The sequence below is a fragment of the Oryctolagus cuniculus genome, chromosome 8 (assembly GCF_051225735.1).
Source record: "Oryctolagus cuniculus isolate XC-2025 breed Fujian yellow rabbit chromosome 8, ASM5122573v1, whole genome shotgun sequence".
In the NCBI taxonomy this organism is placed as follows: Eukaryota; Metazoa; Chordata; class Mammalia; order Lagomorpha; family Leporidae; genus Oryctolagus; species Oryctolagus cuniculus.
This window is the reverse complement of record NC_142874.1, coordinates 87026816-87050086: the sequence shown is the minus strand read 5'-3', so window position 1 is coordinate 87050086 and position 23271 is coordinate 87026816. Positions and strand designations below refer to the sequence as shown.

The 23271-nt window shown below is 44.5% G+C and overlaps 1 protein-coding gene and 1 long non-coding RNA gene across 4 annotated transcripts in view; both read right to left on the bottom strand.

Moving 5' to 3' along the window:
- Positions 1-4686, bottom strand: part of LOC149125080 (uncharacterized) — a 36295-nt gene extending 31609 nt beyond the window's left edge. The window contains exon 1 of one of the 2 annotated variants that reach the window (XR_016212568.1): positions 4511-4686. This is a non-coding gene — a long non-coding RNA (uncharacterized LOC149125080). The remainder of the gene's footprint in view (positions 1-4510) is intronic. The other variant, XR_016212569.1, reaches the window with a different exon arrangement.
- A 4489-nt stretch (positions 4687-9175) lies between these two features.
- PAPSS1 (3'-phosphoadenosine 5'-phosphosulfate synthase 1) overlaps positions 9176-23271 on the bottom strand; it is a 109247-nt gene continuing 95151 nt past the window's right edge. Inside the window, exon 12 of one of the 2 annotated variants that reach the window (XM_051819267.3) lies at positions 9176-9888. In XM_051819267.3, the coding sequence (XP_051675227.3) occupies positions 9750-9888 (139 nt within the window). In that variant the 3' untranslated portion in view covers positions 9176-9749. 2 annotated transcript variants of the gene reach the window in all.

The window sequence follows — 23271 nt, the reverse complement described above, 5'->3', positions numbered from 1 at the left end:
TCAGTTCTGCTATGGGAACCCAAAAACAGCCACAGACAGCACACAACAAGTGGGTGTGGCTATGTAGCAAGAAATCCTTGCTTACAAAAACAGGCAGCAGGCCAGCTTGTAACCTAACAAGATAGGTCCCCTGCCAGATACTCACAAAAATCCATCTGTGACACCGGTATTTTGAGAAGAGAAAGTCATGATTTTCCAGCCAGCAAGGAGGCAGAAGGATGTCACTCAGATCTGCTTCCCTGATCCAGGTCCTAGGGAAACTTTTATGGTGACAGGAAGAAGCAGCGGGAGCATGGACAGGAAGTATCTGGCTGGTGGCGCCCAGGACCAGTAAAATTGTTACAAGGAGTCCAGTCGGCACATGCTGCAATCTGCGGGGCCCTGGCTTCTTAAAGCTGTCTGTCTTTTCTGCTTCCCCTTATTCTCCGACTTTTGGCTCCCTGGGGATAGCAAGGTGCAGCATGGCAATTTTGGTCTCGCTGTCTTCTGCAGCTCACAGCGGTGGCCCGGTTTCACCCCACTCTCCTGAGAAAACAGGAAGTCCACGGCTCGATGGCCACGAAGATGGAAAGTCAGCCGGCACCTAGGTGGACGACGGCACACGCAAACCATACGCTGTCAGCTTCCCCCGAGCGCTCAGTTATCCTGCCACTGCTTAGTCACTCTCGAAAGCCTAAACCCCTTCAGTCTGTCTTGTCACATTTCTCCGAATTCACTATTCTTATGTTAAAATGACACAAATGCTCAAGTTCTAACTGCCCCTCTCCGTGACTCCTGTCCTTCCATATGGGTCACAGGTTGACAATTGGTTTTCCTCCTGTGAATCTTCTGTTGGTGTAACTTACAGAACCCCAGCCAAAGAACCCAGGATGGGTAGGAGGAAAGGATTTGGTCCCGCCCTATGTTAGCTATTGCGGTATAAACAAGCACCTCAAAACTCAATGGCTCGAAACACCAAGCAGTCATTCTTTCTCATGAGTCTTTGTTGGCGGGCAGGTTAAGTCTCCCTTCAGTTCTTCCCCGTGATTTTCTTGCCTATTCTCAGGATTTACAGGAGGTCTTTAAAAGATCATGGAAAATGTGTATTAGGAAGAAAGTATGGATTTCAAAATTTTTTGCACAAAAACTTATTTTTTAATTCTATTTTCAATGGGCTTTTTGAAGTACTCTCATATTTTCCCAAATGAACTGATAAAATTTTTATCTAACACCAAAAGAAAAAAAATCATGAAGGTTTTCATTTTAATTACCTCAAACATTTCATAATATATCTTTTCATTTCTTCAGACCTTGCTTTACAGCTTGTCATAACATTTTATAGTTTTCTTCAAGCAGGTCCCTTTTACTTTTTCTCTTCTTAATTTTGTTCACAAGCATTTCACAGGTTTTAATGGCTAGCGTTATTGGCACATTTTCATTTGTAAACAATTATCGCTAATAGAGAATTTTTATTTTTGCATATTTATCTGATGATTAACCACTTCACCAAAGTCATCTTTTATTTTTTAAGACTTTTTTTAAAGATTTATTTATTTATTTATTTGAAAGGTAGCGTTACAGAGAGAAAGCGAGAGAGAAGGAGAGAAAGAGAGAAACATCTTCCATCTGCTAGTTCACTCCCATCTCAGGCTGCAACAGCCAGGGCTGGGCTAGTTCAACGCCAGGAGCCAGGGCTTCTTCCTGGTCTCCCACAAGGGCACAGGGGCCCAAGCACATGAGCATCTTCCACTGCTTTCCCAGACACTCTCTAGCTGGATTGCAAGTTGAGCAGCCAGGACATACTGTTGGCCGTGTGGGATGCTGGCATTGCAGGCAGCAGCTTTACTCCCTACACCACAAAGCCAGCCTGCAAAGTCACCTTTCAGCTTTTAATTTGTCCTCTTACAAAATTATTTTATGCTCTTCATTCTCATTTAAATTCTCCATTAAAACTTGTTTTTTCCACCCTTTCTTAATAATATTTATTTTTCTTTAAGACTTATTTACTTATATGAAAGGCAGAATTACAGAGAGAGAGAAGGAGAGACAGAGAAAGAGAAAGATCTTCCATCTGCTGGTTCACTTCCTTCCTAAAGGACCACAAGAGCTAGGGCTGGGCCAGGCCAAAGCCTGAAGCTTCATCTGGATCTCCCATATGGATGCAGGGGCCCAAGTACTTGGGATATCCTACAGTGCTTTTGCAGGCACATTAGCAGGGAGCTGGTTCAGAAATGGAGCAGCTGGGTCTCGAACAGATGCCCACATGGGAAGCCAGCACTGCAAGTGGCAGCTTAACCCGCTATGCCACAATCTTGGCCCCAATAATATTTCTTACCATGCACCTACTGTTGTCACAGGATTAAACAAATTAATGCACATAAAGCAGTTAGTACACTGACTGGCGAATAAAACAGGAAACAATAACTGTTGGCTCTTCTTAAGCTGTCCTTATTTTTCTCCAAAATGAACTTAAATTTTATGCTGTTCTCTGCTCATCATAGCTACAAGATCTTCTGACTACATGAAGCAGGATAAATGCCTGTGTGAAAAACTCTGGGAGACACAATTTTGTATTTCATATCCTCGTTTCCGATTCCTTAGTGACTATCACACCCACATATGATACAAGTAATTACCAAATATGTGAAATACTGTATATACTTCAATTCTAAAAGTAAATATATTTAAAATAGTATGTTTAATCTAGATGTCAATAATTGAATTCACTTGAAAAAGATAATGCTTATAAGAGGCAGCTTTCCTCTCACTACTGACCTCACTAAAGCAGGACTTGCTAATTAAACTTAATATGGGGATGAGTGGAGTGGGCAGAACAAGGCTAGCATCCCACATGGGTGTCAGCTTGAATCCCGTCTGCTCCACTTGGAATCCAGATCCCTACTGATGTGCCTGGAAAAGCAGCAGAAGATAGCCCACGAGCTTTGGCCACTGCCACCAACATGGGAGACTAGCATGGGCCTCCAGGCCTCAGCCTCAGTCTGGCCCAGCCCCAGACCTTGCAGCCATCTGGGGAGCAAACCAACAGAGTGAAGAGCTTTTTTCCTCTCTGCCCCTCCCTCTTTCTGTGACTCTGCCTTTCAAATACATAAATCTTTGAAAAAAATTTAAAATAATACAGTTAATGTAGAGTGGAAGCCACCTTTCCAATCCTGATCTACTACTCATATTTTAGGATATATCTTCAGTTAATTACTCTCTCCCAAAGTGCTATCATGCTTTAATGATTTTAAAAAATACATTTGAAGTAGGCTATGCCTGCTTTTGGCAAATGTGTCTACTCTTCCGCTTTTTCTCTTTGCAAAAAATGTTCTTGTTTTCTTAATCTGGGTAACACAGAAGAAGTAGAACAGAATGAGAAAATGAGGGAATGGAGCATTGGCTGAACCAAGGATCCTGTGTTGTGACTGCTTTCAGATTTCTGTCTAACGGAGCTCTGTTTTCAGTCTGCCCCATGGACTAGAGAACAGCATTATGCAGCAAAGACAATAAGGCTTGGTCTCATAAACACTGATTTCACTGCATTTCTTGATCAAAAGACAACATCTAAATAAACACAAATCAGTGAAGGAACTGTGCTGTCCATGCACCAGCTCACAGAATGCCTGAACACTACACAGACAGGGCACCTGATGCCTTAGGAAGACCAAGGCCACACAATCATGAGGAACAGGTGAAATCTGACTTCACAGCCCAAGTTCTTAACCATAAAACTATACTCTTGGGGCTGGTGCTGTGGCCCAGCGGACTAGGCCACTGTCTGCAGTCCTGGCATCCCATAAGGCTGTCGGTTCCAGCTTCAGATGCTTCACTTCTGACCCAGCTCCCTGCTAATGTGCCTGGGAAAGCAGCAGAAGATGGCCCAAATCCTTTGACCCCTGTACCTACGTAGGAGACCCGGAAGAAGCTCCTGGCTTCTGGCTTCAGACTGGCCCAGCTCCGGCCATTGTGGCCATGTGGGGAGTCAATCAGCGGATGGGAGGGGAGATCTATCTCTCTGTGTGTGTGTGTGTGTGTGTGTGTGTATGTGTATGTAACTCTTTCAAATAAATAAATGAATCTTAAAAAAAAAAAAAAAAAACCTACACTCTCCTTTACGCTTATGCCTTCTGCTTAAGCCAAAACATCTCCCCGGTTAATCAACATCAACTTTTTTTTTTTTTTTTTGACAGGCAGAGTGGACAGTGAGAGAGAGAAACAGAGAGAAAGAGAGAGAAAGGTCTTCCTTTTGCCATTGGTTCACCCTCCAATGGCCGCCACGGCCGGCGCACTGCGCTGATCTGAAGCCAGGAGCCAGGTGCTTCTCCTGGTCTCCCATGTGGGTACAGGGCCCAAGCACTTGGGCCATCCTCCACTGTACTCCCGGGCCACAGCAGAGAGCTGGCCTGGAAGAGGAGCAACTGGGACAGAATCCAGTGCCCTGACCAGGACTAGAACCCGGGGTGGCGGCACCGCAGGCAGAGGATTAGCCTAGTGAGCCACGGCGCCGGCCCAACATCAACTTTTAACTTACATATTTCTGTGGTGGAATGAGAAGGCTGTGCCAAGATGACGCTGGCGAGCAAGCGGGACGTGTGTTCAATTACTCAGGAAATGGCAGCAGAGCCCACCTGGCAAAGGAGCCTGCCTGGCAACAGGCAGAGATTGTGAAGTTTTAAACGGCCCCTTGACCGGATTGGCTGCTTCGGCTATATAAGATCCTACACCAACTGAAATAAATGAGTCTGCCAGCTGCTCACCTCTAACCCGCTTTTACCTGACTCCCAGTGTCTGTGATGGTTTCTGTAATGTGACTCCGTGCCTCTTGCCCCCACCACGCTTCTCCTCTTAGAACAAATCCACAGCAACATATTTCTTACTCAAAATTCTCTTATGCTACAACTGAGTAGCCCACTGGTATATTGAAAATCCAATTCCTAGCCGGCGCCAGGCTCAATAGGCTAATCCTCCGCCTGCGGCGCCGGCACACCAGGTTCTAGTCCCAGTTGGGGCGCCAGATTCTGTCCCAGTTGCCCCTCCTCCAGTCCAGCTCTCTGCTCTGGCCCGGGAAGGCAGTGGAGGATGGCCCAAGTGCTTGGGCCCTGCACCCGCATGGGAGACCAGGAGGGGCACCTGGCTCCTGGCTTCAGTTCAGCACGGTGCACCGGCCACAGCGCACCAGCCGTAGCGGCCATTGGAGGGTGAACCAACAGTAAAGGAAGACCTTTCTCTCTCTCTCTCTCACTGTCCACTCTGCCTGTCAAAAAAAAAAAAAATCCAATTCCTTATAAATGTGTGTATATAGAGCACAGACATGTGGCCCTAATCACACCAAACAGCATGAGCCACATGCTGTGGTTGAAAAGTCATTTAGGGCAGCCCCAGGGCAGCCAGGTGGGGAATCAATGTGTCAGACCTCAGACTTTTCTGGACTCACCCACACTTGGCTGGGTTCTGTTGGGAACCTGATTGTGCAACCAGGCTCCAGAATGTTGGAACTGCTGTCCACTTTCTCCCTGGGGAACAGGAGTGGCTGCACTCAGGGGCAGAACACAGCCTTCTCCAACAGGTCAAACCCAGGCTGCGGGAAGGGAGGCAGGGAGGGAGTCTGCTGCTAACTCACTCCAGTGGAGATGCGTCCCCTTTCTGAAAAAGGCAGGTCACTACAGACCCTCAGTGCCACGCAGGTCTGAGAAAAAAGTCCGGATGATAATGTTTGCTATTTCAGAAGATAAGGATGCTTCTAACTTTTTTTTTTTTTTTTGACAGGCAGAGTGGACAGTGAGAGAGAGAGACAGAGAGAAAGGTCTTCCTTTGCCGTTGGTTCACCCTCCAATGGCTGCCGTGGCCGGCGCGCTGCGGCCGGCGCACCACGCTGATCCGATGGCAGGAGCCAGGAGCCAGGTGCTTCTCCTTGTCTCCCATGGGGTGCAGGGCCCAAGCACCTGGGCCATCCTCCACTGCACTCCTGGGCCATAGCAGAGAGCTGGCCTGGAAGAGGGGAAACCGGGACAGAATCCGGCGCCCCGACCGGGACTAGAACCCCGTGTGCCGGCGCCGCTAGGCGGAGGATTAGCCTAGTGAGCCGCGGCGCCGGCCTAAGGATGCTTCTAACTTAACACACTGCTTTCAAGTGCTTATCTTTAGGGAAACCAGCTTTTATGTTGGACCAGGAGTTGGGTGGGCAAGCTGTGTTTTGCACAATCTATATATGTGTATAATTATGTTGAGGGCCAAACTGTGTGGAAAAGAAAGGGAATCTAGCAGAAACACAATCTAAGAGGCTTGGGGGCCCTCTCAGAAATACCTCCCCTCCCCAAAATAACAGAAGCCCAGTGGGCAAATAACTCCTTACTTTGAGAGTCAACCCACTCCTGGATACATATGGTCCAATAAAGAGATACCATATGTGGGAAGCATGACTTCTGAGTTTTCCCTTAGAAAATACTTGAATTCTAAGAGAGACACATAATCGCTCTCCTCTTGGATGGAAATGAATCTCCCAATATGTGGTCTTGATTGTCACAGTGAAAGAGAACTGACAGATTCAGGACACGGTGCTTGTGCCAAGCTGATTGCATGTTCTTTTTCCATTCACTTTTCCAGGTGATGGAGAGATAAAAAACACGGTACCAAGATTTCCAGGACCACTTGGCAGGAGACATTTGGTGTGAGGGTTGACTGTTTTAAAGATTACTCTGGGCTCACTTTTATGAACTGGGGAAGAAGAAAGATAAATTTCCATTTTTATCAGATCTGTAGATTAAAAACTCATAGCAACCTGTGGCCTACACAAATCATTGGTTGCTTTTGTTTTCCTCCATGGAACACACAAGTGGGTGGCTAGGCCAAGGGCCCGGGGGTCTAGAATCACGTTTTCACCACATCCCTCTCTGGTGGGCTGGACTCAGAAAAGACTGTCACCTCATAGAACACCGGGTCACTTTCAGACCATACTACATTACAGTGCTGCTAATCTTGGTTTCTCTCATTCACATTGTCATCTTAACTTGGTCAAGTACAGCTGTGCATCACACAGTGACATCCTGGTCAGCACTGGACTGCACCTGACTGTGGTCCCATGAGACAATAACACAGTTGTAAAATCCCTATCATGCAGTGACTCCACAGCCATCCTGACATTGTAGTGGAGTACATCACCCAGATGTTCATGGTGATCCTGATGTAAATCTTTTGCACTGTGAACCACAAAAAGATAGCACATACAGTGACAGGCAGTACATAGTACTGGATCATGAAAGACTATGCTTTCGGATTATATACTTGCTAAACTACACTTTTCATCATTATTTTGGGGTGTTCCTATTAAAAAAAAAAAAAAGCTTATTGCAAGACAGTCTGCCACGCTACAGCCAGCAGTGTCCTCAGGCATGGTGTGCTCTCTGCATTTCTTCATTGCATCAACAGGCTCATCAAGGGACAGGAGCTGCAGTATAGCAGGTTAAGCCCCCACCTGCAACACCATATGGGAGCTGGCTCATGCCCCAGCTGCTCTACTTCCAATCCAGCTCGCTGCTATTGGCTTGGGAAAAGCAGCCAAGGATGGCCCAAGTGCTTGGGCCCCTGCACCCCTGTGGGAGGCCTGGAAGAGGCTCCTGGCTCCTGGTTTCAGCCTGGCCCACTGCTGGCTGTTGTGGCCATCTGGGAAATGAACCAGCAGATGGAAGATCTCTCTCCCCATAACTCTTTCAAATAAATAAATCAATCTTAAAAAAAAAAAAAGGCTCCTCAAGTGATCTCTGCCATCCTGGTTTGCACACATCCACTCTGTGATGTTCACACCAGGAGATCACCTAACGAAGTATTTCTTACAATGCATCCCTGTTGTTTAGTGACTCGTGACTATATATTGGCAGAGTTTTTGCAAAGATGCTGTGAAATCTGTCAAAATCAAAATGGAATCACTTATGCCAACCTCCATCAAAACGGAGTGGAAGACCAAGAAGGGGGCGTCCCCTGGCCTATTTGCCTGGTAGCAAGAACTCTAGAGACCTCTCGTTGCCACAGTAGCATAAAGTGGTATGACCTTCCCCTGAATGGTTATGGTGAGGAGAACCTTTCATTCAAGCTGTGTGGAAACACCTTTATTTTACGGCACTGCAATCTAGAAATTATTTCGGTAGCACAGCCACTTTTTCCTAACAGAAGCACCTAACATCCAAATCCTTGGTGGGTAGTTGCATAGGTGTTTCTTTTTTATTTTTTTCATTTCATTTGTTTTTTTAACTTTTATTTAATAAATATAAATTTCCAAAGTACAGCTTATGGATTACAATGGCTTTTCCCCCCCATAACTTCCCTCCCATCCGCAACCTTCCCATCTCCCGCTCCCTCTCCCATTCCATTCACATCAAGATTCAATTATCTTTATATACAGAAGATCAATTTAGTATATATTAAGTAAAGATTTCAACAGTTTGCACCCACACAGAAACACAAAGTGTAAAATACTGTTTGAGTACTAGTTATAGCATTAATTCACATTGAACAACACATAAACAAGAGTGTCAGTTTGTTAAGACAACAACAGTGGTCACTGTGCACTTACTCCTCGTGTAGGATCTCTGTCCTTAATGTGTTGTTCAATGTGAATTAATGCTATAACTAGTACTCAAACAGTATTTTACACTTTGTGTTTCTGTGTGGGTGTTTCTTAAGAGACATACTTGGGGAATGTGACTGAGTATTTAAATGGATTAAAAATGCCTTATATTTCTCCACTTAAAATGACAATGGGTGTTGTGCTATAGTGGCACTGGTATCCCACATGGGCACCAGTGTGTATCCCAGCTGCTCCACTTCTGATCCAGCTCCCTGCTGATGCGCCTGGGAAAGCAGCGGAGGATGGTCTAGTTCCTTGGGCCCCTACATCCAAGTAGGAGAGGGAGACCTGGAAGCAGCTCCTGACTCCTGGCTTCAGCCTGGCGCAGCCCTGGCTGTTGTAGCCATTTGGGAAGTGAACTAGCAGACTGAAGATTTGTCTTTCTCTGTAAATTTTTCAAATAAAATAAATAAATCTGCTATCCAAACCTTCACTAGGAACACAGTGTTAGGAATTTTACTAAGTAGCAAATTCCAGCAATAAAGCATGTCTGTATTTCCCTCCTCCGTCGGAAACTTTTTCCACAAGGAGGAAATGGTATATGTAAACAGAAAAATAGAAAAAGTATCACATAAATAAGAAGCCAAAAAATTAATTTTATTGAATACAGAAATTCATTCAGAGCTTACACAGATCATATGAATGCTTTAGATTATAACAGCTGAAGATCTATAGCTGATTGGAAGGAAGAAAGCAGTTTATATTTTCAATGTAAGAAAAAAAAATCTAATTGCTACAGATGTCTTGTAAAATTCCCAAAACAAGGTCTAGCCCACTTTATTGTTTAGTGATTTTTTTTTTAAAGGATAAGTGAGATTCAATATGTGTATTACTGGTTACAACTAATATAACAGCTTGAAAAAACCATGAGACAGAAGCATAAATATAATATCAAAAGACAAGATTTTAAAACTATATTGTAGAAGTACTAACTATAAGTGGAAAAGATACATTAAAACCAGCAGTGTGTTACACTAGTTCAAAACAGAACTCATAAGGCAGACCAAAACTGACACAAGTTAAGGAGAATGGTCTGTCTATAGGGAGAACGTCAGGACAGACACAACCACACAGAAGTGCCGACAGCGGCTCTGTGGTCCCCTCGCGGTACTCCGTGAAGCGTCAAAGCTGGACTGACTGGGCTGCCAACTTAAGCTTTCTCCAAGGATTTGTAGTACTCCACCAGCACAGTCCAAGCCTTGGGAGCCATGAAACCTTCCGGAGGCTTCTGGCCTTCTCGGGCAAGCTTGCGCATCCGTGTTCCCGAAATGAATTCAAAGTCTTCATGGCTGGAAAAGAAAAAGAGAATTTTCCCATTTTGAGAGACTTACAGTGAAATGTTAAGAAAGTTACTTGTTCCTTCTCTTTATACCAAACTGGTTTAATGGGGAAAGAAGACCTAGAAAAGCTTCAGTGTCTGTGCAAAGTTCAAATTTCTCACTGAACAACAACAAAATCACACTACTGAATATTATCCATTTTTAGAATTAGGGAATACTTTCAAGTGAAATTTTTCTTTCTTTCTTTCTTTCTTTCTTTCTTTCTTTCTTTCTTTCTTTCTTTCTTTCTTTCTTTCTTTCTTTCTTTCTTTCTTTCTTTCTTTCTTTCTTTCTTTCTTTCTTTCTTTCTTTCTTTCTTTCTTTCTTTCTTTCTTTCTTTCTTTCTTTCTTTCTTTCTTTCTTTCTTTCTTTCTTTCTTTCTTTCTTTCTTTCTTTCTTTCTTTCTTTCTTTCTTTCTTTCTTTCTTTCTTTCTTTCTTTCTTTCTTTCTTTCTTTCTTTCTTTCTTTCTTTCTTTCTTTCTTTCTTTCTTTCTTTTGACAGGCAGAGTGGACAGTGAGAGAGAGAGACAGAGAGAGAAAGGTCTTCCTTTGCCATTCGCAGCCGGCGTACCACGCTGATCCGAAGGCAGGAGCCAGGTGCTTCTCCTGGTCTCCCATGGGGTGCAGGGCCCAAGGACTTGGGCCATCCTCCACTGCACTCCCTGGCCATAGCAGAGAGCTGGCCTGGAAGAGGGGCAACCGGGACAGAATCCGGCGCCCCGACCGGGACTAGAACCCGGTGTGCCGGCGCCGCAAGGTGGAGGATTAGCCTAGTGAGCCACGGCGCCGGCCTCAAGTGAAATTTTTACTGCAGACTGCCACAAAATGGTAAGAACTAATACAGCAAGATTCCATGTACCCTTTTCCCACTTTCTTCCAGCCGTAACACCTTCCAGAACTGCAGCATCGTATCACAGACAGAGCCTCAGCACAGAAACGCAATCGAACGATCTCGCTCTGGTTTCTGCAGCTTCACTCACACGCATCTCTCCGCATGCATTCAGTTCTGCTCAACTTCAGGTACAGGTATCCACCACAGAAGTTACAGGACAGGCCCAAAGCCACAACGATCCCTCAGGCTGCCCTTTGTAACCATTCCCCCTCTCATTCTCCCAACTCCTCCTCCCCAGCTGCCACTCAGGGGACCGAGAAAATTTTTTCCTAAAGAAACACTAAATCTAAGGTGGTCATGTGGCTTAGCAGTTAGGATGCCAGTTGGGATGCCTGCATCTCATACTGGAATACCTGGGTTCAAGTCTTGGCCCGGCCCCTTTCCAGCTTCCTGCTAATGCACACCCTGGGAGGCAGCAGGTGATGGCTCAAGAAGTTGGGTCCTTGCCACAGACATGGGAGATCTGGATTGAGCTCCAGACTTTTGGCTTCAGCCCTACCCAGCCCTAGCTGTTGTGGGCATCTAGGGTGTGAGACAGAGGATGGAAGTTCTGTCAGTCTCTGTCTCCTTCTACATCTCACAAAAACAAACAACAAACAAAACAAGAAACAAATACTAAATCTACTTTCTAGTAAAGACTGAAACCTTTTAGGAAGTATTCACCTGAGTCACTAAATGCATTATTGGATTTTTTTTTAGTAGCAACAAATAAGTAGCAATAATCAATATTATTCCACTGATAAGATGCTACAGAGGTAGTGCTGATATTTTTTCTCATTTTCACATATACAAAAAAAGTATACAAGAAACTCTTAGACCACTAGCCAAAGAGCACCTGTGGCTATGACAGATAGTCTACCTGGAATTTTATCCTCTTCCTCAAACACAGAGCCAACTGAGATGGCAGACCAAGACCCAGTAAGAATTCTAGGTTGCTCAAGTCACCATTGACTTATACTTAGAAGCTATATGTTCCCTCCTTTCTGCATTATTTGTGGAGTTAAACTGAAGATCTAGTAAAATCACAAACTGACAGGTGACCCTTGCTTCTAGAGGTATGCCCAGTGTATTTTATCAATCTTCTAGGACTTTCCTTTAAAGAAATACTCATAGAGGCAGACAAACATTGTGCAAATAATAGCTATCTGAAAGTTTGCCTGATGATGACAAAACAACATAAAAAACTAAAGCTCAAAAGATCCTAAACAAATTAGGGCACAGCCCAAAATAGAACATTATAGCTATTAAAGTGACAAAATGTTCATGATGTAACTAATGGCCAGTGAAATAAGTAAGACATAGATATTTAACACAATACCACTGTGGGCTGAATGCTTGCATTTCTCATACGTTGAAGCCCTAATCTCCAATGTGAAAGTATTGGGAGGTGAGTAAGGTTAGATGAGGTCATGAGGGTACAGCACTATGATGGGATTAATCCCCTTATTAAAAAAAAAAAAAAAGGAAGGGACACCAGATCTTTCTTTCTCTTCTAAGTGAGAAAGTGGTTGCTAGGCAGTTAAGCAACCTCCTACTGGCACACTGACCTTGGACTTCCCAGCCTGCAGAACTGTGAGACAGAAACATTGTTTGAGCTGTCCAGTCTAGGGTATTTTGTTACAGCAACCCAAACCAGACAAATACTGCAACTCTGTTAAAACACACAGAGAGAGAATAAAGAAACACAACACACAGAGAGAGAATAAAGAAACACACCCCCAACCCCAAATGGTTGTTTCTCGGAAACAGCACTAACACTTGGAGGTATTAGATAGCAGATGCTTTGCATTTCTTTCATGTCTTCTGCAATGATAATTTTTTTTAAGATTTTATTTATTTATTTGAGAAGTAGAGTTACAGAGAAAGAGAGGAACAGATAGAGAAAGGTCTTCCATCAGCTAGTTCACTCCCCAAATGGCCACAACAGATGGAGCTGGGCCCATCTGAAGCCAGCAGCTTCTTCCAGGTCTCCCTCGTGGGTGCAGGGGCCCAAGCACTTGGGTCCTCTTTTACTGCTCTCCCAGGCCATAAGCAGAGAGCTGGATCAAAAGAAAAGCAGCCCGGACTAGAACTGATGCCCATAAGGGATGCCAGCACCACAGGTGGAGGCTTAACCCACTATACCACAGTGACGGCCCCCAGTGATCGGTTTTTATCAATTATCAACATCATGAAAATATACATATATAAATTACCAATAATTTTTATAATGAGAATCTTTTTTGAAAGATTTATTCATTTATTTATTTGAAAAGCAGAAAAGTAAAGAGGCAGGGAGGAAGAGAAAGAGAGGGAGGAGTACAGAAAGAGAGAGAAAGAAAGAAAGAGAGGGAGAGAGAGGAGAGAGGGAAAGAGAGATCAATGTTCCACTCCCTAGTTCACTCTTCGAACAGCTGCAATAGCCAAATCTGGGCCAGGACGAAGCCAGGAACTAGAAATACCATCCAGGTTTCCCATGTGGCTGGCAGGAACCCCAGGTACTTGGGCTACCATCCAGTGCCTTCCCAGGTGCATCCGCAGGAAGCTGGACCAGAAGCAGAGCAGCCAAGACTCAAAACAGTACTCCCATACTGGATGCTAGTGTCATAAGTGGTGGCTTAACCTGCTGCATCACGATGCCCACCCCAAAATCTCATTTCAGAAACCTCTACCCAAAAAGTGATTTTAAGTCATTACAAATAACATAGCCTTAATTAACCTGAAAGCCATCAGTTATTTGGAACACAAACCCTGATGACAGCAGACAGACAGGACGCTTGCTGTTCTGGCGCCTGGGTGGCTACAGTGACTATGAACTCACACCAACACACACACTAGCAGGCAAGGGTATGTCTGAACAGTGGGAGGGACACAGGGCACACTTAACAAATATTTACTGACCAGTGGTCAGACACGAATTAGGAGCTCAGTAAATATTTGGTAAAACAGGAAAGAATGAATAGGTGGATATTGAGGAAAATTTTTATTAGTTCAATATAGAATCATTTGGCATCCAAAATAAGTCACTACTCTTCATGCTCTGTCGAAAAGGGGAGACAGGGATTCTGCATGCCGTGGCTAATCTGAGCTACTTCTGTGTTCCTTTTCATCTAAATCTGGATTATTCACCCTAGAGGTTTCTGTACACCTGTCACAAAGAACTCGTCAATACTCTTCCTTGGATCTGGTTTCTCTCTGACCTCACTCACCTTCTCAGCCTGCTTTCACTTGTCTATCTATGAACCCTTGGGCTGTCCACTCCCTGGGGGTGGGCTCCCGAACAGGAAAGAAATAGCATGGCTTCCCCCGTGATCCAGATCCAGCGCCAGGCTTCTGGTCGCCTGCTTTTCTCACTTTTGTTACTTGTGTGTTCAGTGACCCCATGGCTCACAGGGCTGGGGAGCCTGGGGCTTGACTTGAACACCACTGATTTTACTACTGTAAGCACGTCCTGTACTCAGCCTTCCTCAGTGCCTGACTGCACCTGACCACTACTGTCAGTTCCTAAGAGCAACCTGATTCTTGGTCTCAGGTCTAGCTTCTCCTCTTAGACCTGTTGGCCAATTCTGGCCTTCTGATCCAATGAAGTATTGAGATTTTAATGAACACTCCACTGCCACTTCAAACACGTTTAGGAGTTCTAAATTGGAATGCTAAATATATATGTGACATGAATATAAAATAGTGTGACCCATTCAAACAGTCACAAGAAAATCAGCATCACGCTTGGTAATCCCAACTCCAACAATGACACAGAAGGGCACTCCTCCTTTAATTTCAGGCATGAGCTTCTGCCCCAGTCAGCTTGTCTGCTCTTACCATTCCCATGCACTACCAGAGAGAAAGGAAGGCACACGATTGCACTCAACTCAGTATTTTAACAGTTCATGTTTTCGTAGGGAAACCATATTTTAAATGTCTGTACAAAATTATCAAAGACGATCAGTGAAAAGGAAAGGCTGACAGGTAGTCCATCAAACAAGATGGCTTGAGTCAAACCATTTAAGTGGTCTCTTCCCAGTCTATTATACGTTCACCATGTAGGAAAATGTCAACATACTGTCATATATTGACCCACGCACACGGGACAGTTATCATAAACCATGGGTCAACCATGAGAAAGGCTATCACCTTTCTCTTACATAAATGACTACAACTTCATGGAGAGAAAAGAAAGTGGCTGCGTGTGAGTGGAGCCCAGAAGCAGCAAGCTCAAGGTGGCGGGGGGAGGGGCTACTAACTTCACAAATTGGAATTTAAGTCTTGAACAGAAGATTAAACAGGTAATGATGAAGGGAAGAGATGGAGAGGTGAAATGACAGAGACATTGAAGGTGCGAGTAAGATGTGTGTGTGTGTGTGTGTGTGTGTGTGTGTGTTTAAGGAAAAGCAGAAGACTTGGCAGGAGTGTAGGTAAACAGTGAGAAAGGGGAGGGAGATGACAGCTGAGAGAGAGGTGAGGGACGGAGAAGGGACACCGGGAAGAACACAGTGGAGCGGCCTTGACAAGGAGCGAGGTGAGGAGAAGGGAGGGTGCACAGGAAGCGGCAGGAACTGGAGTCAGGGCTCACGCAGGATGGTCTCAGCCTTCCCATAACCAGCGAGGTCGCCTCCTGAGGCTCGCAGGAAGCTGCAAGAGAATGACTCTCAACACGGCGGACTTCATCTCCAGGCCACGGAGGCTACACCTGAGGGTGCGCGTGGCAAGCAGAGCCAGAGAGGGAGTCGGTGTTGAAGCCAGGAGCTGTGAAGGGGTACGGGTAACCTTCCCACCATACCTGCGAATGCTCACTCTCACCTGGTGTAAAAGGGTTCAGTTTAGCCGAGAACCACTGGACAACACACGGACTGCGTGTCGCAGCTCCTTAGGAAGCCTCCTGAGCAGTTCCCTAAATGGCAGCAAGCTTCCCTGAGAAAAACTACCACCCTAGAGCTTTCCGACCGTGCAAACTAAACTTGGGTTTCATAGAAGCTTCGTGTCACATGCATGAAGTACTTGTTTTTGATAGCAACAAGGAAGAACTAAGAGAGCAGCCTGCTGGATGACTTTGCCTTAACTTTTTGATTAGAGGAAAAACGCCAGACCAATTAAAGACCTTCTTTCCCCCAGAATGCCAAACCGTCTGAAATCCACAAGTTTGCTTGCATTCCTTCTGAAATTGCATTTTAAAACCAAGGTCCCTGGGTACCTCTTTGCCTGAAGCTATTTCACACTCCATCTGCCCCGCATGCCACAAGCATTTCTTCATCACATGAAATGGGAGTTCCTGCTTCCACATGGCAGTGGCTCCACTCCACCCCGGCTACGAAAAACACATTTCCCTTGGCCTCATCCTTGTATTGCTAGCTCTGTCACAGAAGGATTTTACTTTTTGTAAAAAGCAAGGTTCAAAGACTTTGCATGAGAGCCCCTGTCTCTAAGTAAATCATTTTGTCACAAGCCCATGGGCATAAGCTAAAGAATTTCTGAAATGATCTAAAATCAGGTCAAATGCTACCTATGACTTACCACGAATCTGCCAGAAGCAGAAGAGGCCACTAGATACAGGACCCCGAGCTCTCACTACAAAGCAGCTCTAATTGGGCCGCTGCCTTACACCAGCTAAGCAATCTTCCACGGCACCTGGAAAGCGAGACACAAGTATGCTCTTTTTTCCCTTCTCCAAACCACTGGGTTACAGATTCTTCTAATCTAGAGCAGACAGAGTGCTTGCCCTTAAGAAAAAGGGGAGCGGGAGGAAAGGTTAGGACAGTTGGGGGGTGGGGATAAAAAAAAAAAACAACATGTATCAGACTACACGAGACCCTTAACAACACACTAACCACATGTGGCCAGCATCTTGACTAACTCCAAAGTACAGTGACTCTTGGCCACTTGTGGATCATTTTAAATCTTCACAGCCATCTGCGGTCCCTCAGCCCACATATGTGGCCATCAGAGGCACCAGCACAAACTGTTCACATGGACAAGAGCTGGGTCAGCAGAGGCCCTTCAAGTCTATCTTTTGAAGGCTAATAATGCAACCAGCTTTTTAAGATTAGCTTTTCTTGCTAACTAGACGATAAGCAATGCAGAAAATCAAAGGGGAGTTTCTTCTTTGATCAAACTAAAAATGTATAAGTGAATCTAACTGACTGTTTAAGGTCTAATTAACTTTTCATCTATCTGGAAAGCAGGTCATGGGTGATACAGTATATATCAAAACACTAAGAAAATTTTCTTAAATTCTTGAGATTTGAGAGGCCAAAAGAAAAAGAGTTAGACACAGACAGGTCTCCGAACTGCTGGTTCATTTACCAAACGCCTGCAACAGCCAGGACTGGGATAGGCTGAAGCTAGGAGCTGGGAATTTAATCCAGCTCTCCCACACATTGACAGAATTCGAACGCGGAGCCATCACTGCTGCCTCCCAGAGTCTGCATTAGCAGGAGGCTGGAACTCAGAGTTGAGCCAGACATGGAGCCTAAGCCCTCTGGTATGGGATGAGGGCATCTGAACCAGTGAACCACGAGGCTACCCATGTGCCCAAACACTAAAATTCTTAAAAATGATGTTAAAATCATCTCTTCAAAACCAGATAACAGATATTTATGGCTTTCTCTTCAGAAACTAAAAAAGCACTGGTTGGCATCATACCTGATAATTTTGGTAACTATTATTCTCAAACTAAAGATTAATTGAAATACCAACTGATAATTATATTGAGAAAGTTAATTATCTACAATCTACTTAACCGAAGTCCTTAATTCAGTACATTTTTCACCCAGCACTGAGTCTTAACAATGTCCTAGAGGACAGAGCCCATAAGACATTCAGTCAAAGAACATGTCCAGGGTTGACCTAGTGTGCTGCAGAATCAACTCAATTTCCTTAACATAAAAGATGGTGTAATCTCCAGGCTACTACAACATAGCACAGGATTTTTTAACTGAGTGCCAATGGACAATTTTGATACAATCCATTAACACTGCAATGTGCAAAATTTGGGGGCTTCTATGCTAGAATTTCTGATTACACAGAATGGGCTTTCAGAAAGCCCATTCTGTGAATTCTCAGATGCCCAATTATTATCTGGCATGAGACACGTGGCTGAACTTTGGTTACATTAAGACTCCCCTCTTGGGGCCAGTGCTGTGGCACAGTAGGTAGAGCCGCCGCCTACATTGCTATCATCCCATATGGGCACCGGTGCAAGTCCTGGCTGCTCCACTTCCAATCCAGCTCTCTGCAATGGCCTGGGAAAGCAGTAGAGGAAGTCCTTGGGCCCCTGCACCCACGTGGGAAGACCCAGAGGAAGCTCCTGGCTCCTGGCTTCAGATAGGTGCAGCTGTTATGGCCATCTGGGGAGTGAACTAACAGAAGGAAGACCTTTCTCTCTGTCTCTCTCCTCTCTCTCTCTCTCCCTCTTCCTCTCTCTCTCTCTCTCTCTGCCTCTCCTTCTCTCTGTGTTAACTCTGACTTTCAAATAAATAAATAAATATTTAAAAAAAATGATGTTCAATTGTGTTAAACAGATGTCTAAAGAATAAAAGCAAACTGCACAAAGGTATCGGTGCTGCCATAGTTGTTATCTTTCTCTTTTTAAACACTTTCATAATTTTTCTGAAATATTTTAGATTAGTTGACCTTAAGGGGGGAATTCATTCCATGTACCCCTTATTCTCCTAAGATATGTCAAAATCAGAATAGGCCCTCATCCACAAATAAGAGACAGTCTAGGAACAGAAGTCTTTACAACTGGACATACAGAGCTGAGGTAGTATGAGGAGCACTTCCGGCTCCACAAGGAGACCAAGACTGCCCGGCCCTAAGCACCAGGGGAAACATTCTCTCAAGAACTGTCTCATTCACTCCCTCTGCTTCTTCTCTACTACTGATCACTATTCATCTACCAAGAGTGGTCAAATCTGGCCCAGACTCTGAGACAGAGAGAAGCAGGGCTTTGGGCTGCACGATTTCAAGGCTACTCAGGCTCCCAGGCTTTACAATAAGAAGCCTTCCATGTCATCTACTGCAGCTTACTACATTTCCACTACAGGGCCATGGCCCCAGGCTCCTCCTCGGTCTTATTCTGTTACTGCTTAGTGCTTATCTCCTCTTCCCCCGGCTTTCTCGCACATGCTATGACTGAATAGAAGCAACATACGGACATCTGGCACATATGGACATCTGGCACAGTGGTTAAGTTGCCGCTTAGGATGCCCAAATCCCATATTGGAGTGCCTGGTTCAAGCCCCAGTTTCTCTGCTTCAGATCTAGCCTCCTGTTAATGCACAGCTTAGGAGGCAGCAGATGAATGGTCAAGTACCTGGACCCCTGCCACATACATGGGAGACCCAGATGGAGTTACAGGCTCATGGCTTCAGCCTGGTCCAGCCTTGGCTGTTGAGGTATTTGGAGAGTGAGCCAGCAGATGGAAGACCTCTCTTTGTCTGCCTTTCAAATAAAATGAAAATAAATAATATATATATATATATATATATATATTGGACAGGCAGAGTGGACAGTGAGAGAGAGAGAGAGACAGAGAGAAAGGTCTTCCTTTGCCGTTGGTTCACCCTCCAATGGCCGCTGCGGCCAGCGCGCGCTTCGGCTGGTGCACCACACTGATCCAAAGGCAGGAGCCAGGTGCTTCTCCTGGTCTCCCATGCGGGTGCAGGGCCCAAGCACTTGGGCCATCCTCCACTGTACTCCCGGGCCACAGCAGAGAGCTGGCCTGGAAGAGGGGCAACCGGGACAGAATCCGGTGCCCCGACCGGGTCTAGAAACTGGTGTGCTGGCGCAGCAAGGCGGAGGATTAGCCTAGTGAGCCGCGGCACCGGCTAAAAATAAATATATTTTTAAAAGCAACAAATGAGTATTGCTGGGTTTATAAAATACTATAACATCATTATCTTAATGGTGTCTTACAATTTTCAACATTAACCATCAAAATCATTTCTATTTCATTTCTAGTCTCCTTAGAACATTTCCCAGAGAGAGGTCTATGAAAGGATGAAGACAAATAATGTATACATCCAGGTCATCATCAATCAAATCATGAATCAAAGTACCTGTTCCCTTACAGTGAACTTAAAATTTACCTTGTAGGGATGGTTATTATGGTGTAGCAGGTAAAGCTACTGCCTGTAATGTCAACATCCCATATAGGTACAGATTCAAGTCCCAGCTGCTCTACTTCCAATAATCCAGCTCCTTGTTAGCAGCCTGGGTAAATCAGCAGAAGATGGCCCAAGTATTTGGGCCCCTGCCACTCACATGGGCGACCCGGATGATGCTCTTGGCTCCTGGCTTCAGCCTGCCCAACCCCAGCTGTTGTGGCCTTTTGGGGAGTAAACCAGTGGATGGAAGATTCTCTCTGTATCTCCCTCTCTCTCTCTGTAACTCTTTCAAGTAAATACATGTTTAAAAAATTTTATCTTGCATACGATTAAACACAAATCCTACACTAATTCCATTGCACTTTCACACCCACAACTATTTCCCTTAAAATCCCCTGCCCAGTGGTGTAGCAGGTTAATCAGCTGCTGCCTACAATGCCAGCATCCTATATGGGTGCATTTCCGATCCAGTTCCCTGCTAATGAGCCTGGGAAATCAGCAGATGATGGTCCAAGAGCTTGGGCCCTTGCACCCATGTGGGAAACCCAGATGAAGTTCCTGGCTCCTGGCTTTGGCTTGGCCCAGCCCTAGCCATTGCAGCCACTAGGGGAATGAGTCAACAGATGGAAAATCTGCCTCTCGTCTCTCACCATCTCTCTAATTCTGCTTTTCAAAACCCCTGCCTACCACCTGTGGAATCTGAGTGCAGAATACTGAACTAAACTGTTTTTTTTTTTTTTGGTTGCTATTCATTTTGAAATAGGATGGGGGGAACAGATTTACAAACTTGAGAAGAAAACAAATATGGCTTTCATTTAACACAGCAATTATACTGCAAGTCCTGACTGTGCTTCCTAAGATGATCTGAGACGGTCTATTTCCTCCAATCTCCATCACAATGGAAATCTACGCTACCATTAACTCTCACATGTACTGGTGCATGCCTTCACACAGGCCTCCTCCCTTGCCTTTCTCTTTTCTAAACTGCTGCCTTATTTCTATACTTTTCTGTCCCATGCAGATAATTTCAAATTTGCCTTTGACCTTTTAAATATAGCAAGCATAACTTATTTTGGAATCTAGGTGGTAACTCTAGTTACTCTAGTCTCTTTTTTTTTTTTTTTGGCTCGTGGTGCTTAGTTTCCTTATATATATATGTTCTCATCTTTGACTACAAGCTTGCAATAAGTTTACATAATTATTTAGGGGAATAAGTCGAGGCCTAAGATGGATGAAGGTGCAAGGCTCCACAGAGAGTTTATGTTTGCTTCTGCTGAATGCTTACAGGCGCCCTAATCAAAAACCACCAAAAGCGAATTTCATGGTTGGATGGGTTTTTCTTGTTTATTTGTCTTACCATCAGCTAGGTAATGTGAGTGTGGCCCATCTGAGCAGAGCTCTGAGCTTGTGAGCCTAAAGATATAGGCCCTGTTCACAGTCCCCTGGGGTAGGAGAATGGATGGGGCTCGCTCCAGGTGCTCCCTTACACTTATGGTAGCAGGGAGCCCCAGCCTGATGGGAGTCTCCTGTTGAACGCTCCATCTTGAACAGCACCAGAGTTGTGCTCTCTGCTCCCTCTCCCCCAAGCACGCGGCTCTGGAGATCAATACTCACATCTGCTAGGTCCACTGGACAAAAGCAGCTGACTGAAGTTGTAGTGCTCACTTGGCTGTCTGGTCTTACGGCTATTACCACTTGTCAGCGCCACGACACTTCCATGACCCAGTATTTCTCAGCTGATTTCTTCAGAGAGTCCATCTGTAAACCCAGTTCTACCACACTACCAGAAAGGACTGCCTCACATCAATCCATATTGTAATACCACCGTGTTTAGAATGGGAAATCTATTCTAGTTACTACCTTTCAAAGAATTACCACATCTGGCCTATCCCATCATCTTCCTTTGAATCTCTGTTCTGCCCCACCCTGGCCTTCTTTGCAAACCCTCTCTGATGCTTCTCACCCCAGGACCTCTGCACGTGCTGACTCCTCTGTCCAGACGCCATTACTCCCTTGCTCACCAAGGGAATGCCTACTCGGCTTCTGAAGCATAGCTCAGACATCACCTGCTCCAAGAATCGCCACTCCTCCCTCCAGACTGTGTCAGACAAGTGCCAGCAGAGTTTCCCAAAGCCTTCAATAGGTACTTACCACCCATAAAAATGCTGCTGGTGGTTTATTATCTACCTTCTTCCCTAGAATTTAAGTCCTAAGAGGGTCATGCAAATATCTGCCTGTTTTGAATGACTGGGCCCACACCTAATAATGGTGTGTACACAGTAAAGACTCAATAACATAAATGGAAAAAATGTGCAACAAGGGTCAAAGATTTGTACTAATGTCAATATACAGTCATGCATCACATAACAATGTTTTAGTCAACAGCAGCAAACATGACAGTGGTCTCATTAAGATCATAATGGAGCTGAAAAATTCCTATCACCTAGCAATGTCATAGCCATCATATCGTAGTACAAAGCTATACTCATGTGTTTGTGGTTATACTGTGTGCACAAACCTACTGCACTGCCAGTCACCAAACAATACAGCACATACAATTAAGTATAGTACATAATGCTTAATAAACAATTATATTTCAGGCTTACATATTTACTATACTATACTTTTGGTTGTTATTTTAGAGAATATTCTTCTACTTACTAAACAAGTTTACTGTTAAACAGTATGCTGTGCTAGGCCAGCAACAGCCTTGTAACCCTGTGACTACAACATCTCTTGGCTGCATCATTTTCTCTTTTACTTGATTCATCTCATCTTCTGTTCATCCTAGCCCTAAGAGCACAAGGCTCTGTTCTCTCTCTCTCTCTTTCACACACACACACACACACACACGTAAATGTGTCTGTGTGTGTATGTATGCATATCACATGGGGCAGGTGTGCAGGAGGCACTACTACCCAGGTTTATGTAATTATACTCTGTGATGTCCACACAACAATGAACTCACTGAACAACATATTTCTCAGAAAGTATTCTGTCATTAAGAGACCCACAACTGTCATATCATATATTGACTTCAATACATGACACAGTATATATAAAATACAATTTGATAAAATATACTTTGTGGTACACATTGGCTCAAATGTATAGAAAAACAAAGATGACAATATAACAGATTTTAAATTAGGTATTACTTATGAACAGTCATGAAGTAACTCCTTGAAATATGCTCAAAAGCTACAAATACAGAGAGACTGTTAATAAACCCATTCAGTTACAATCACACTTCTACAATTTTTCAGAAAAAAAATCAAATGCAAAACAAAGCATTTTATGAATTAATGGAAAAGACAGTCTCCTAGAAATTCTTATGCACCGCAAAGAGTATGTGGCAAGGAAGGGAGAGTAAAGAATTCA